The 14,622-nt window shown below is 32.1% G+C and overlaps 1 protein-coding gene across 1 annotated transcript; it reads left to right on the top strand.

Moving 5' to 3' along the window:
- The first annotated feature begins 6,857 nt into the window (after window positions 1–6,857).
- LOC126676638 (intracellular protein transport protein USO1) lies at window positions 6,858–14,145 on the top strand. Its single transcript, XM_050370879.2, has 18 exons — window positions 6,858–7,290; window positions 7,580–7,828; window positions 7,963–8,052; window positions 8,751–8,803; window positions 9,070–9,166; window positions 9,596–9,669; window positions 9,770–9,887; window positions 10,168–10,278; window positions 10,617–10,693; window positions 10,813–10,879; window positions 11,483–11,548; window positions 11,791–11,898; window positions 11,988–12,118; window positions 12,264–12,330; window positions 12,535–12,599; window positions 12,673–12,766; window positions 13,398–13,468; window positions 13,560–14,145. Exons 1-18 carry the CDS (start codon window positions 7,138–7,140, stop codon window positions 13,888–13,890), a joined length of 2,022 nt encoding a protein of 673 aa, XP_050226836.1. The 5' UTR covers window positions 6,858–7,137; the 3' UTR covers window positions 13,891–14,145.
- Window positions 14,146–14,622: the final 477 nt, after the last annotated feature.

The raw sequence follows: 14,622 nt of genomic DNA, 5'->3' as shown, positions 1-14,622 counted from the left end.
TTTACTTTTTAAATAGGAATTTGTAATTTATTAGGAGTATTTCTCTTTAGGAATATTAATTAGAGTTAGATTAGGAGACTTGATTTTGTAGAGCTATAAATAGCTCAGAGCTTTATATTTTTATGATTAACAAATCCATCAATCAAAAACTAAACCCAATGCTTTTTATCCCGCAATTTCCGGATTGTTTTATCTTAGGAGTAGTTTGATATTAATCTCGCCTGAGTTTCTTAACTCCCAGATTAATACTGTTAGATTACGTGGTTAAGTATTTTAACCAACAAAGCCCTGTAAATACTTTTTCACAAGTTTGCTAAAGCATCAAACCTCAAACCGATTCCGACTATAAATTTAAAGATTCGAGTCCAGATTATTTCCAGGCGAACAGATATAAATCGACTATTAATATTTTAGGTGTTTATAGTTAGAAATTTAGTGACACCACATTATCAGTGGGGTCCTATATGTGTTTCTTAAGAAATTTAATCTATTAAAATGTGAGTGTGGAGGTTTGAAGCCAAGACCTCCACCTCATGGACAAACCACACGACTCGATCACACCACCTAATTAATTACTATAGATTCTTTAACTAGTCACCTAAATCCACTACTCATAAATTGCTAGTATACTATTGTGGAATGCCGCTAATTATGTGTATTAAACACATAATTAACCATATGGTACATTATGGAATGGTGTTAATTCTGCAATGTACTATTGCAGAATATTTGGGCTCAGCCATTAAATTGTAATAAATTTTTCAATAGGCATAGAAACAGATTTTTCTAAGCTTAATAGACACTCTTATGTAAAAAAACCCAAGTTGATGGATATGTTGAAAGTGACATTTCTCGAATTGTAAAGAGAGATAATTTATATTCTAGACAAATATTTCCATTTGATGAATTGGACACAACTCATGTGCTGAACGATTGTGATACTTGTAAGGCCATCTCCAACTCACTCTAAATTTGAAATTCTAATTTTAAAGAGAAAGTCTTCAATCACAAATTCTATCTCTAACTCCAAATAGGTTTTTCTTCAACCAAATTTTTTATCTCTAATACTAAAATAATATTTTAAAACTATACTATTTTATTATTTTATCAACTTAACTTAACTCAAATTGAAATTTGTTTTCAATATTCATCCTAGAAATAGAAACATATAATTTTTATCAATAGTGAAACATATAGTTTTATTATTATTATTATTATAGTAGTAATTTTGTTAATTTTTATTTTTATTATTATTATTTTTGTTTTTTATTGTTCTTTTTATTGTTGTTGTTTTTATAATTGTTTGTATTATTTATTAAAATATTTTTGTAAATTTTATATATTATTAATTTATAATATATGCGGTTTTTTATTATTTAATTTTATTAGATGTCGTAAAAAAATATAAAATTATAATATTTAAATATACTATTTTGTCATAGGAAATAATTGTATAAATTAAAGGTAATTGGTTAAACAAGTAATTTGTAATATTAAAAAAGTACAAACTAATTCTTATAAAGTAATGAATTGTACAAACGAATTGTAAAACTCGATATGTAAGTTTATTATTCAAAACTCTAAAAAAATTGATCTATAGGGTTGGGTTGGAGTTGCCTAACTTTAAATGGTGGGACCCAACTCTTTTTAGAGTTGGATTGGAGATGCCCTTAGACACCTCTCTACAATATTAGCGGTTTTTAATTTTTTAATATAAATAGTTGAGAATATATATTAAATTTGTCCTAAATGATTTGAAATAAAAATAATAATCTCTAAAAAAATTCAATATAGCTTTTCAATAAATCTATAAAATTTATTATGTAATAATTTTATAATTGTCCTCACTATTCCTCCGATTTCGGTTGAACTAAGAATCTACTTATATTTTTATCTTAAGACGCCGGCATGTGTTAGTTATATGGATTAGGTCAAATCATATTTGACTATGTATTGACTTTATCATTTTAATGAATTAACCAATTCTAAGCCCTCTAAAGTACATATGTTTTGCTAAAAAAAACCCTCAACTTCAAACTAGCTCTTTCTAGCCATTATCCTTTCATTTTTTGTATTTATAGGCCCTTCGATGGATGTCCGTTAAAACATAATTACACGCGTTTGACATACATCCATCGAAGAGCTTATAAATACGAAAAATAAAAAGACAGGGGGTCAGAAAGAGCTAATTAAAGGTGAGGGGCTTTTAAAATAAAAAATGTATACTTTAGGGGCATTAGAATGGGTTGATCCATGCTTTATTTACATAAATTAAATATACTTTTTATTCTTTTTTTTACATTATATTCATGTCATTCAATATCTCAGATAAAATTTTGACAAGTCTTACAAATTTTAAAGTTCAAAAATCATTAATTTTCTAAATAAAATTTTAGGGACCTTTATAGGATTTTAGATACTCACTTGGAATCGAAAATTTAAAAAGGTGCTACTTGCTACATGCCATAAATCATAGGTGTTTATATTTTTATTTTGTTCATTTGAATGTTTAAATTTTTCTATTTTATATCAAACTAGTGTTTTCAACCCGTTTTATCAGGCTTTGCAAATTAAATAAAAATATATTTATAAATTTATTTTCCATATTTTGTAACTTAATAAATTATATTTATGCTAAAAATAAAGTCTAATTATTTTAATTCATTTTTTTCATATCTTAATAAATACTATATGTACACACTTATTTTCTGGACAGATAGAAAAGTGTTAAGGGGCCGGAGCATCCGATGATGATCCTCAGAAACACCTTTTCCGGATGATGAGTTAGCAATCCGCAAGTTTGAATTCAAGCGGGTGAACAACAACAAACGTTTTAAATTGAAACATAATTTTCCGTAAATAACCAATAAAAATCCAAAGAAATTATCAAAAAAGTCTAAAACATTGGACTAATCATATTGCCTTAAACATTTATGGGCCAATTTGTAGATTTGGCGTGCTAAATTTACCAAAACCAACCTTAGTGGTCTTGAAAGCCCTTTTTAATGCTTCCATAAACTGTTTTTAAAACCGGACCGAAATAGGAACCGGCTTCATCGGGGTTCATGGTTCAACCAGGTTGCATCAAATTTTAAAATTTAAAATATATATATTATAAAAATATAATAAAATATTTAAATAATACCAATTTTAGATTTTTCTTATGTAAAAACTAAAATATAATTATAAATAGTTAATGTTTAAGAGTACATAGAATAAAGGATTATCGAAGCGAGACATTAAGGCAAGACCCGAGTAGGTAGGTTTTGAGAATTCTAATACGAAAAATTTGATATTAGAATTTGATTAAAGCATAAGAAATGGGACCAAAAGAAACAGTAAGAAAAGTAATTAAAATAAAGTTTAGGTCTCAAATTGGTAAATAATAAATTAAACCTCGGGAATTGCAGTTAAAAGATTACCGACGGAAAATAATAATTTTGGATTAGTATTATTTATTTGCGTATAAATAATACGTACGTATGTGAGTTAAAGCGAGTAATTAACTGTTTGATTTAAAATAGAAAGAGAAATGGTTGAAGTTAAAGAAGTAAGGGATCAAAGAAGTTAATTGGCCAAACTATATAAGAAAATTCATATAAATCATATGAATTTGAGAAGAAAGAACAACACCAGAGAAGAAGGAAACGAAAGAAAACTTACGAAGATTAGGGTTTCGCCGTTCGACGTTCGAATCGCGTGATTTTCATTCCGTTCTCTTCAAAAATTTGATCTCTATCATCTCTAAGCTACAGAGGTAAGCTTGACGTTTTGGCTTAGGATTTTGGGAGTTATATGGCTGTTTTGATGTTGTGTTGATACAGTCGAATCTAACTTGCCTAAATCACGTTATTTTAGTCTTTTTAGATGATTTTAGAGATGGGTTTTGTATGATGTTGGTTTACAAGCATGTCGGGATGAGTCGGAAGGTTGAAAAGCAGAAAGAACGTGGATATGAGGGCTGATATTGTTGCCTCACGGCGTGAGACAACGTCTCGCGACGCGAGGCTGAGTCTCGTGACACGAGACAGCTTTTGACGACGTGAGACCATGGTCACGCTGTGAGAGAGGCTAGGCACAATGGGCCTAGCCACCGATGACCCCCATACGTCGTGTCGAGGTCCAACATGACGTACCCCAACCCGATAGCATTCCGTGGACTCCGAAAACGTGAAAAACGATCGTCGAACTTGACGGTTTGAATTAGGTTTTCAAAATGAATACTTTAAGCAAAGAAAAATCAATTAGTCGAATACCACGAATGGTATCAAACAAGTATAAGACAATGATTAAAGGTTAACGCGGTTACGAACTGTGTCAAGATCGAATTAGGAAAACCTAAGTCTATAACAACATATTTAGCGTGTTAAATCGATTAAAACCAAACCCTAGTGGTCTTCAAGCCCTTTTTGATACTTTCAGGCACCATAATTGTATTTTTGACACCTTTTTCAAAGGATATACTCATTAATACGAATTTTAATCAATATTATCCTAAATAGACTTTCATACCTATTGATACACCAACAATACACTCCTAACTTACTTTAGATACGTAGTACGATAACCTAAACCCTAATGCCTACATAAACAACATTAACAACTAATTAAAGAGGAGAGGCACACAATTTACACAACACAATAAAAACAAAAAATCCTAATCCTACACCTACACAACCGAACCATACACCACCTCCACATACAATCCTGTCAATTTCACACAACAAAACAAGCTATTACGCTTCAATCAATCAAGAACACGCGACACACTTCGATTCAGAGCTAGATTCTACATTCGGATTGTCAGAAAACAAGTCAAGGACTTAGGACGGTACTTCTGAGAACCCATAGTCAGCTCATAATGGCATAAGTAATTTCATATTCGCATTTACATTTAATTTCTATTTATTAGGATGCATGATTAGCGTTTTTGAACTTTTTTTCATGTTTTTTGGACGAATCCCGAATCAGATCTGCCTTTGCCACCACTCCATTTGGCGCTAGCGCTAGTTTTTCTAGCGTCGTCATTCGTCACTCCCGGACCATTCTGGATCTTATATTCCTATTTCAAGACTTGTTTTTATGTTTCCTGGATCATTTGACCTCAGAATTGGGCCCCATTTGAGCTCACCAATTTGTAATTAGTTGTAGCTTTATTTTCTATAATCTCAGACCTAGACCCAGTCAGATCTTCCTGCCACGTCAAAAAAGTGGGCTTCCATGTCATCATGGGCTTCGAAGCCCAAGCCCGTTGAATCGACAATTTCCAAACCAAATTTTTGGTTCGTTTGAACTCGAAATCGACTCCAATTTAGTCCAGAAGCTTTGTATAAACCAGAGAAACAACTCTCATGTTTTCCTCGGATCCTAAATCCGACTGTATAGACAAACAGAGTACAGACAACTGCCATACACTCTAAAAAAGAAGTTTAAAATTATTTTTAACCTTATATGTATATCAACTATATATGGGCATGTAAATAATGTTTAAATGCTTTGAATGTATGTCCAAATCCAATTTAACAGGCTTAATAAGATCATCTTGTTAAATTAGCTTTAAAATCAAACAGATCATATCGAAAACTTAAGACTGCCATGAAAATATAATTAGTGGCTGTATAGGCATTCAAGATAATAAAGTTAAAATCAATCTTACATATACATCTGGTTTGAACTTTGTGTATGTAAACTGAATAAAATCCACTTCTATTTATTATGTGCTAGAAATACATAATTAAATGCTTGTTTAGGAGTACTTGCTACATGCTCACATGCCAGCCTAAATTGAGTCTTATGCGCGTCCTATATGTTTATTTCCATTTTTTTTTCCAGATTGTATTACTTTCCAACACTATATCATTTGAACTATCATGTATGTTGAGATAAGATATTCTGGATAATGTCTATTAGATCAATTTAATCAATAAAATGCAAGTCAAGAGTAGAGGGTGTCGGATGCACGATTTCTCATCCATAGACGTATGAGGTCAATCTAATCAATATAAAATGTATTTTCTAACTGAGCTAGGTGGTGACTTTATTCTTTCAAAACTAACTAGATCCGTGGTTAGCCATAAATCCGAGAGAGCGTCCCCGAAACCCGCTCTGCTCTATATAGTAATTTTACAAACTCAAAAATTGAATTGAAAATAAAAACGTAAATCAAAATAATTATGCAGATTAAGTATTTATACTATTACCAAAACGATCGGTTAGACCAGTCTCAAAATACTCATTTAATAGATTTTTTAATTTTTTTAATTTATTTAGATCAAACCGGTAAAAGAATTGGGAGAAACTGAAAAACACTAGTTAGAATCGGTCAAAAACAATCAACTATTAGCCTAATGAAATATTTAAATTTTAACCCTTAATCTTTCAGATCCCGGTTTAATAAGCCCAACATGTTTTTATATCATCGGTTTAATATGTGTATTTTATTTATTTATTAACTTATATATTTACTACAGTTTATATTTATTATAATTTAATATAAATATAAATTGTAATTATCTTCAAATTAAATATAAATTTTATTAATAATTACAAAAAATTAATATAAAAAAAATAAAAAAAGTGAACTAATTGTAGATTTTTTGAAACAAATTTAAAAGACATTTCAACTAATTTTGTACTTTGACTTAAAAGAACCCTCCTATACCAGATTACAAACACTCGTTCGACATAAACAAACAAATTCCGGTAAAAAAAACATAAACAAATAAGTTCAGACACTCAAGTGAACAAAAAACAAATACATACATCAAAATCGAAGATTTTAAAAAGTCCGGACACTATTGGTGTAACTTTTCCTAATTCATATAAAAATTATAGTAATTCAATATAATTTCTCAAATTGGAGCCAAACAAGCGCGATGCATAAGAACCGGAAAAAAATTAGAAAAGAAAAAAAAACATTGACTCCTTCCTCATCTTCTTCCTCTCCATTTCTCCTCCATCCTTACTCCAATCATCCCAAACTAACTTCTCAAATCATATTTTTCCTAACACAAATTCGTAACAGCTTAATCAGCATCATCAACAAATAACCATTAAAGGATAAAAAAAAATCTTGATTAACGTCATAATTTTTATATTTTGGCATACATACATTAGTTAGATCATAAAACAACAACAATGTCGTGGCTAAGAAGTGCTGTGAACAGAGCTGTAGAAGCCGGAGAGAAGACGACGAACATTACGCGAACTGTCCGTAGTTATGCTGACTCTGTCGTCGTTCATGCTGGCAATGCTGTCGCTGAAGGCGCCAAGATTATTCAGCATCGCATTGTAAAGTTCCTTTCGTGTTTGTTTATTTATATTTTATTTTAAAATGTAATGAATACTTATGATTGCTATCTGGAGCTGATTTAGAAAGAGCATATGGTGAACAATCGTCCATTTTATAATTTTTAAATATTATTAATGGAGAATTGAATAGTATACTTTTACCATGTTAAAAATTTATAGTTTGCTGACCTTAGAATTTATATTTTGCTAGTTTTCCGCTTTTTAAATTTTTAATAAATTTCTGGGTCCGCCACTGATTGGTATGATAAAATGTTGACGATGGATACAGGGGGCAGGGAATTCGAAAAGCTTTAGGCTGACAGTGAAAAGATTAGAGGAAGTATCAGTGTCATGTAGAGGAATTGAAAGGGTTCAGTTATTGAGAAGATGGCTGGTTGCACTTAAAGAAATTCAGAGACTATCTTCGTTTTCTGCTGCTAATTCTGTTATAATTGAAAAAATTGAGAAGAATAATTGTGATGATCGGCTAATTATTATCTCTGATGAAGCCAAGGATTCTCCTAGAAAACCCACTATGGTAAAATTTTGATCTTTATTTTCTTTGTCTAATGTTACAATTTTGGTGGGCCTATTTATATTTCTTTTGTTTTTGGTTGTATTTATGTGATATAATTTTGCTGATTTTGTAAATTTATGATTGCATATGGACAGGATTATTACGTGGACCCTGATCTTGGTACAATGAATTTCCATGATCTTTTTCTTTACAGTCAAGCTCTTGAAGGCATTACATTGTCAATGGTATGAATGGATTTGTTTTTGTTTGTCAGTGGTTCTTGAATCTGTAACTTCCTTGCATCTTTAATTTGGTTTGGCATATTAATTCTTGGGACTAATGATTCGGGATTTAGGTCGATGAGCATCGTATTTCGTTTCTTTTCTTAGCTGTCTTTCACTTGATTTCTGAGATGGTGATTTCAAAATTTATGTTAATTCTTAGCAAACTATGAGAAATTATGGCTATTTGTCACTAGGATTGCTTATTCATTCTGGAAATATGTGTAGATTGATGTAGGCCATCTATCTATTAGCCCCGAAATTGGTTGTGTATGGTGATTTCATGAACATTTGCTATGTGCAGGTTTACTGTGTGATTTTTCCATTATGTATATCTACATCTAACTATTGGAATGTTAAGTGTATATTTATTTTGTTGTTCTTCTTAAATCTATTAAGTTTAGGAAAAGTTAAATTGCGCTTTAAATTTCTTTAAATGCACTTGTTCGTCAATAGTTGTAGATATATGTTATACCCGCCTGATCTTTAATCATATTGCCAGTTAATGACTTTGCCTGCCACGAGCAGTTCCGAAAGTTGGGTTAAGACTACATGCTGATCTTTGCATTATATTTCAGTGCCAGTGATCAAACATTTAGTTGGGCTTTGTATTTGCTGATCCATTGAGTTTAACCGCAGGGTATCTCTTTTGTATGACTCAGATTCTTGAAGCACCAAATGAGGAAGAAGTTTCGTTGCTTTTGGAGATATTTGGGTAATTCTTCTCATCATTTTCTTTAATTTTGTTCTATTGTTTTTTCTGTACTGAATTGGTTGAAAAACAATGTTTTGGTTGATCTTATGGTCTAACCTGGTGGAATTATTGAGATGCTTACATGTAGTAAACCAAACGGCTCGTTATTAAAGCTCAATTGAGTTGATTTGTTCATGGTGCAGATAAAAGAAGATTGTAAAGATCTTTAGTTCTCATACTGATATTTTTGAAATATAAGTAAACTTCGATTTGGTTCTGTTATACAGGCTGTGTCTTGCAGGAGGAAAAGAAATTCACAAAGCAGTTATGAGCAGCATACAGGATTTGGCATCGACATTCTCTAGCTATGAAGATGAAGTACTGGTAAGACAAGGGTATAAAATGCTTTCACATTCTCATGTCCGGAAGACTTTTCTTTTAGTTTCTTATTTATGCTGTATGGTTCTCAAAATTTGGTGTTGTTGCTGGGGTTCATGTTCTTTGTTACTACTGATACCGTGATTATGCTTTTTAGACCGGAAATGAATTAGTTTAAGCTTAATCTTAATTTGACTGAACAAGAAGGAAATGAATCATTTTGAATCGACTTAGTAGAAAGTTTACTCGTCAAAGGATTTTCATGTTGCTGCATTTTCTTAAAATTTTGGAAGTGTCTTATCTTCGAAGCTCTAAACAGTATGATCCTGCATTTCAATCTGACCATCCAAATTGAACAATTTATAAATGAAACTGTAGCACAAGACACAATTTTTCTTCACTTATCACTACCCTCCTTCTCCTTTCTTTCCTCAGATAAAGCGAGAAGAGTTGCTCCAATATGCTCAAGGCGCAATTGCTGGATTGAAAATAAATGCTGATATTTCAAGGTGTTTAATTATGCATGATTCAATTTTTTTCCACTCTGTAATTATTGCTGTACAGAAAATGTATATTAGTGCTTGTTTTTATATTCTATTCTGCCCTCAGAATAGATGCTGAAGCCTGCAGTCTAGTAGAAAAACTTGATAAAATGAAGGCATTCCATCAATCACCAAATGACGACAGACAACAATCATCTGAAGTAACTACTTCCGCAATGACAAAGGTAAGACGACATATGTTATGGTGCCAAGAAAGATTTGTGGCGACTGTAAAAGCGTTTTGGTTCAAAATTTTGAGGACTTCTTTTTATATTTCATAATGCTTAGCAAGTCAATTATCTCTGCATTTTTAATCCATATTCTTAATATCGATATATTTATAGTAGATTTTGATATTCCTTTTGCCAGGGCAGGATTAACAGATCAATTTAGCTCATCTTTGATTAGTTTTCTTTCATGCATCTTATTGCTTTTGATTTATTATGTTTTATGTTTCTCATGCAGGCTTTTGAAGACACTGTTGGACAAATTGAACTGTGTTCCACATTGGAGGCACTTTTATTAAAGAAGAAATCCTTGAGCAATGGAGATACTCCTAAGATACATGCTGAGAAGGTAAATCTCATATTTTTGTCACTGATAAACCTGTTGGACCATTCATCTTCTGATATTATCATTTTCGATGCTAGCTTCAACTAGTTATTCTATTAGTAGTCACTAGTCAGTTTCTTAAAATACCTCAGAAACCAAAGAATGACTCTGTTTATCCTGGAAAACATTAAACATTGAAGCATTAGAGAGAATAGTTGGTGTAATGGAAGTGTTTATTTTCTTAGCTTAGAAAGCGTTTTCTGTGGAAGTGATAGGTTTTGCTTTCGAATTTTCATTTTTGTTTTTCCGGCTTACGTATATAGTCATACCCGATAAGTGATTGTGCCGATTTTCATTTGCAGGTTGATAAATTGAAAGTTTTATCAGAATCTCTTCTTAATTCAACATCAAAAGCTGAACGACGTATTTTAGACCACAGGTACAGATTGCAACCCGACCATTTTCTTTGTGCTTGTACATAGCATACATGAAAACTGAGTTTTATTAGTTTTTTATTTTTATATTAATACTTATTTGTTGTTATAATTAATTATGCAGGTCTCAGAAAGAAGAAGCACTCCATTTTCGGGTGACTAAATCCAGTGAAGTTAGCCAGCTTGAGAAGGTATGCTTTAAAGAATTATGCCTCCTTTTGGTTTAAATTTGCACAAATGAATTCACACATTATTCTTAGGTCGTCGTCGTCCTGAGAAGATGCATTATAATTTAACTAAACAAAGTATCAGTTTTATGCTAAATTTGGTCACCTGATGCATCGTGACGAAATTAGAAATTAAGTTATAGTCATGCTATAATTACTTTTCATTAATTTATAATGGCCAGATTGAGATTGGTCTGAAACTGTGTAGTGTTTGTTAAAATCAACTGCAAATTCTGTCATTAGAAACTGAATAAGAAAAATAATTTTCTTTCCGTCTTACCAATGATCGAGAAAGTGTGATGTACAAAATGAAGTATGATGTAACATTTCTCTACACAGACTACACTAAAAGAAACCAATCACCTTACTGCAATGCTATGAAGTATTATGGAAACGCTAAAAGTGAAAATGACAAAACTAGAAACTCCTTTTAGGTTATAAATATAGAGTTTCAAAGTATTAAAAGCATTTCCAAAAATAGAAATGATACACCGAAATGTAGGATTTGGGAAGTTTCAACGCAACATAGCTCTAATCTTTTGAATTTATTTTTCTGGATTTTCTCAGGACTTGGCAGTTGAGATTAGAGAACTTGAGAAGCAAAAGGAAGATCTGGCAGCTGAATTAAAGAAGGTAGCGATTTATGTGAAAATTTTCGACTTGCCTTTTCTTGGACTTCTGGTAGTATATTCATGAATTTACTGGGCATTGCCTGAATGAACTTTTGTGAATCCATGCTCTTATAGATGTGTTTAGAACTGTAAAATTAAACCGCAATGTATCAGTAACGGAAGTTCTTTGCTATGTAAATCCCAAAATGGACTACTTCCATATCCTTTTCTGCAGTTACATTCTGTGGCTGCACATTGATGTAGGTCAGTAACTCATTAAACGTAACTCGGGCTAGGCTTCACAACGCGCGGGAAGAAAGAGAACAGTTTGATGATGCCAGTAATCAGATTCTTGTGCACCTGAAAAACAAGGTATGTTTGCTTGTGTTCATTAGTTGACCTTGTATGCTTCGAGCACTAGCGTACATTTGATATGCTAAAAAAAATTCCTTGATTTGTAGGAAGATGAGCTCTCAAAATCGATATCTTCATGTAGAGTAGAAGCAGATGTCGTAAATACATGGATAAATTTTCTAGAAGACACTTGGGCCTTACGCACCAAATTTAACCAAGAAAAGGAAAAGCAGGTCAAGTATGTACACTGTCTTTCTACTTATATACTGACAAATGCGAGGCAGCTGCTTTTGTTGGTGTTTCTTATTTTCTTACTATTTCAATTCGCGTGTCACCAATTTCTTTGGTTTTGATACTTTTCCATATAAATATGCATGTTCAAGTGTTGAGTTGGAGAGGTATCAAGATCATTTCATGAATTTGGTTATTCATCTTCTTACGTCTTACAAGGTAGATATACTCGTCTCCATCTTAAATTTTATTCTTGTTAGAGATAATAATAACACAATTGGAGCCTCCCCTAACAGTTTCATCTTTTAGGTGATTTGGTTATATGACAGTTTTAAACCGCGAGGTGCTTTCTGATTGCAGTTTGTCATAGTTTGAATGATTAGTATATTAATCTTGTTATGCACATTGTGCATCTGTTATCAGGAAGAGTTGGAGCCTTCCATCACCCGTATCAGAGGACTTGTTGCCGATTTAAAAGCGTTTCAAGGGTATTATGCTGTTTTTCTTTAGAAAACGATTATCTCCCAGTTAAAACAAACCTCACCTATTTCTTTACATCAGGTCGGAAAAACCACCTTCGGCAAAGGCTGAAGATCCTAAAGAAAGAAGCCAAAGAAAAAATCTAGAAAAAGAATACCTGAATTTGGAAGTCAAAGTATGTATTTTTGTTTCTGTTTTTGTTCTGATGACTCATCTCTGTTTTGTTATGCTAGAAGCATGCAATAATTTTATCATGCATTGTCTAATTAAATGATTTATTTCACCATATGCTACAATTGTTTAAAACAAATCGAGTAATGGATCATAGAAATAATATTAAAAAGTAAATACATAAATTATAGAGTACTAATATCCGGACCTAGTTCTCTTATTAGTGTGGTTACTAGTAGTCTATAATGAAATTTAGTCACTGCGTGAATTTAGAAAAAGGTCCCAGTCTCATTAGATGGCGATCCTTATACTAGTCTTTATGATTATAATATAGTCTCAGGATCAATTTAGGCAACAGTTCCGCTGTCGCCAAATTCTGAAACTGCGCGCAGCTTCTAACTCATATTTTCTGTTGCATTTCCAATACGCAAACAATTTATTTTCATACTGATATTCCTAGATTCATGTACTTTCCTACATTGATGTGTTAGAGACGAATTCTTTCTCGTATTTAGTTGTTTATAACACAGGTTCATGCTGTTAATTCTTGTTATGAACTTTAAAAAAGGGCTTGATGCGATTAACTGGTGTTTAACTAGTCTCTCTCTATCTTAATTTGTTTCATGTTGTGCCAGTTCTTAACCTTTCTAAGCATGATCAATGGCGTAAAAGAGCAGTATCACAACGGAAAGAAGGGCACTTCCAGGTACATTTTATTGCTTTTTAGTATTATCTTGAAAATGAACCATTGCCCCATTTCTTAGAACGCCCCACGGCATTCGATATTTGAAATTCAGGAAAGACAATGAAACGGTGGAAAATTTATTTGATGCGCTTGAGAAATTAAGAATTGAGTTCGAGTCGATGGAAAGACCAGTTCTGGAAGTTGACACTCCAATACAAAGATCACATTCACTATCCAGCTCCCCTGACAGTCCATCTGATAGTTCGAAGCCGGAATCAGATATTCCACAAATCAAAACTGAAACATCCGAAGGTAACGGAGAAAAGGCACAATCTCAGGTGCAACTTGAGCAATTCGAACCTGATGACACGGACTACTTGCCAGAAGAGATTGGTGAATGGGTGTTTGATGAGCTTGAAAAGGAACTGAAAGCATCTAGCTGACCACTAGCCATGTTTTTGGATGACTTAATCTTGATACGATGAGGTATTTCGACATGTTCATATATAGTAATAGTAGGTTTTTTTCTTGATAGGTTGCAAGTTCTATATGTAATTATAAGCTGAATGCCAAAATAGCTCTCTGCAAGTTTACTAAGGCATTGGAGCTGAAAGAACTATAGATCAAAAGTTTGTAGATCTATGGTTATGTATATTCTCTACTTGGACAATGCATATATATCCACACATATATAGGTATCTTTTCTACACAAAAATGCAATGTTTTTCTCATTCTCCTTCGTATTGATTTATTTGTAAGAATACGTTGGACGTATATAATATATATTACAACGAAAAGGAGAGATTTGAACATAAAATCCGATGGGCGGTTGTTCGCTTCCGCTAGCTAGCATTCATGACGATAGTTTAGTGTTTTGAGCCAACTCCTAAGCGGAGCAGCTATGTTCCTCCCATCAATGGAGAAGCAACCATTGATGGAGTTTTTGGTAAAAGGTGTAAATCAACTTTTTAACTATTATCAAACAAATTTTTGGATTTTCAAAATAAATTTTAGATTATTAAACCCTTTAAATAAAAAATATATTCATATGATCTTCTAACTAGGTGAGTTTAAAAATATAGTTTTTCTTTTATCATCAAATTGTAATATTTTGTTACAATTTCTCATTTCTCAAAAAGAGGAAGAAATATCCTTAATATTACAAGGTCATATAT

This window comes from Mercurialis annua, linkage group LG1-X (assembly GCF_937616625.2).
Source record: "Mercurialis annua linkage group LG1-X, ddMerAnnu1.2, whole genome shotgun sequence".
NCBI lineage: Eukaryota > Viridiplantae > Streptophyta > Magnoliopsida > Malpighiales > Euphorbiaceae > Mercurialis > Mercurialis annua.
This window is presented reverse-complemented; position numbering and strand designations above follow the sequence as displayed.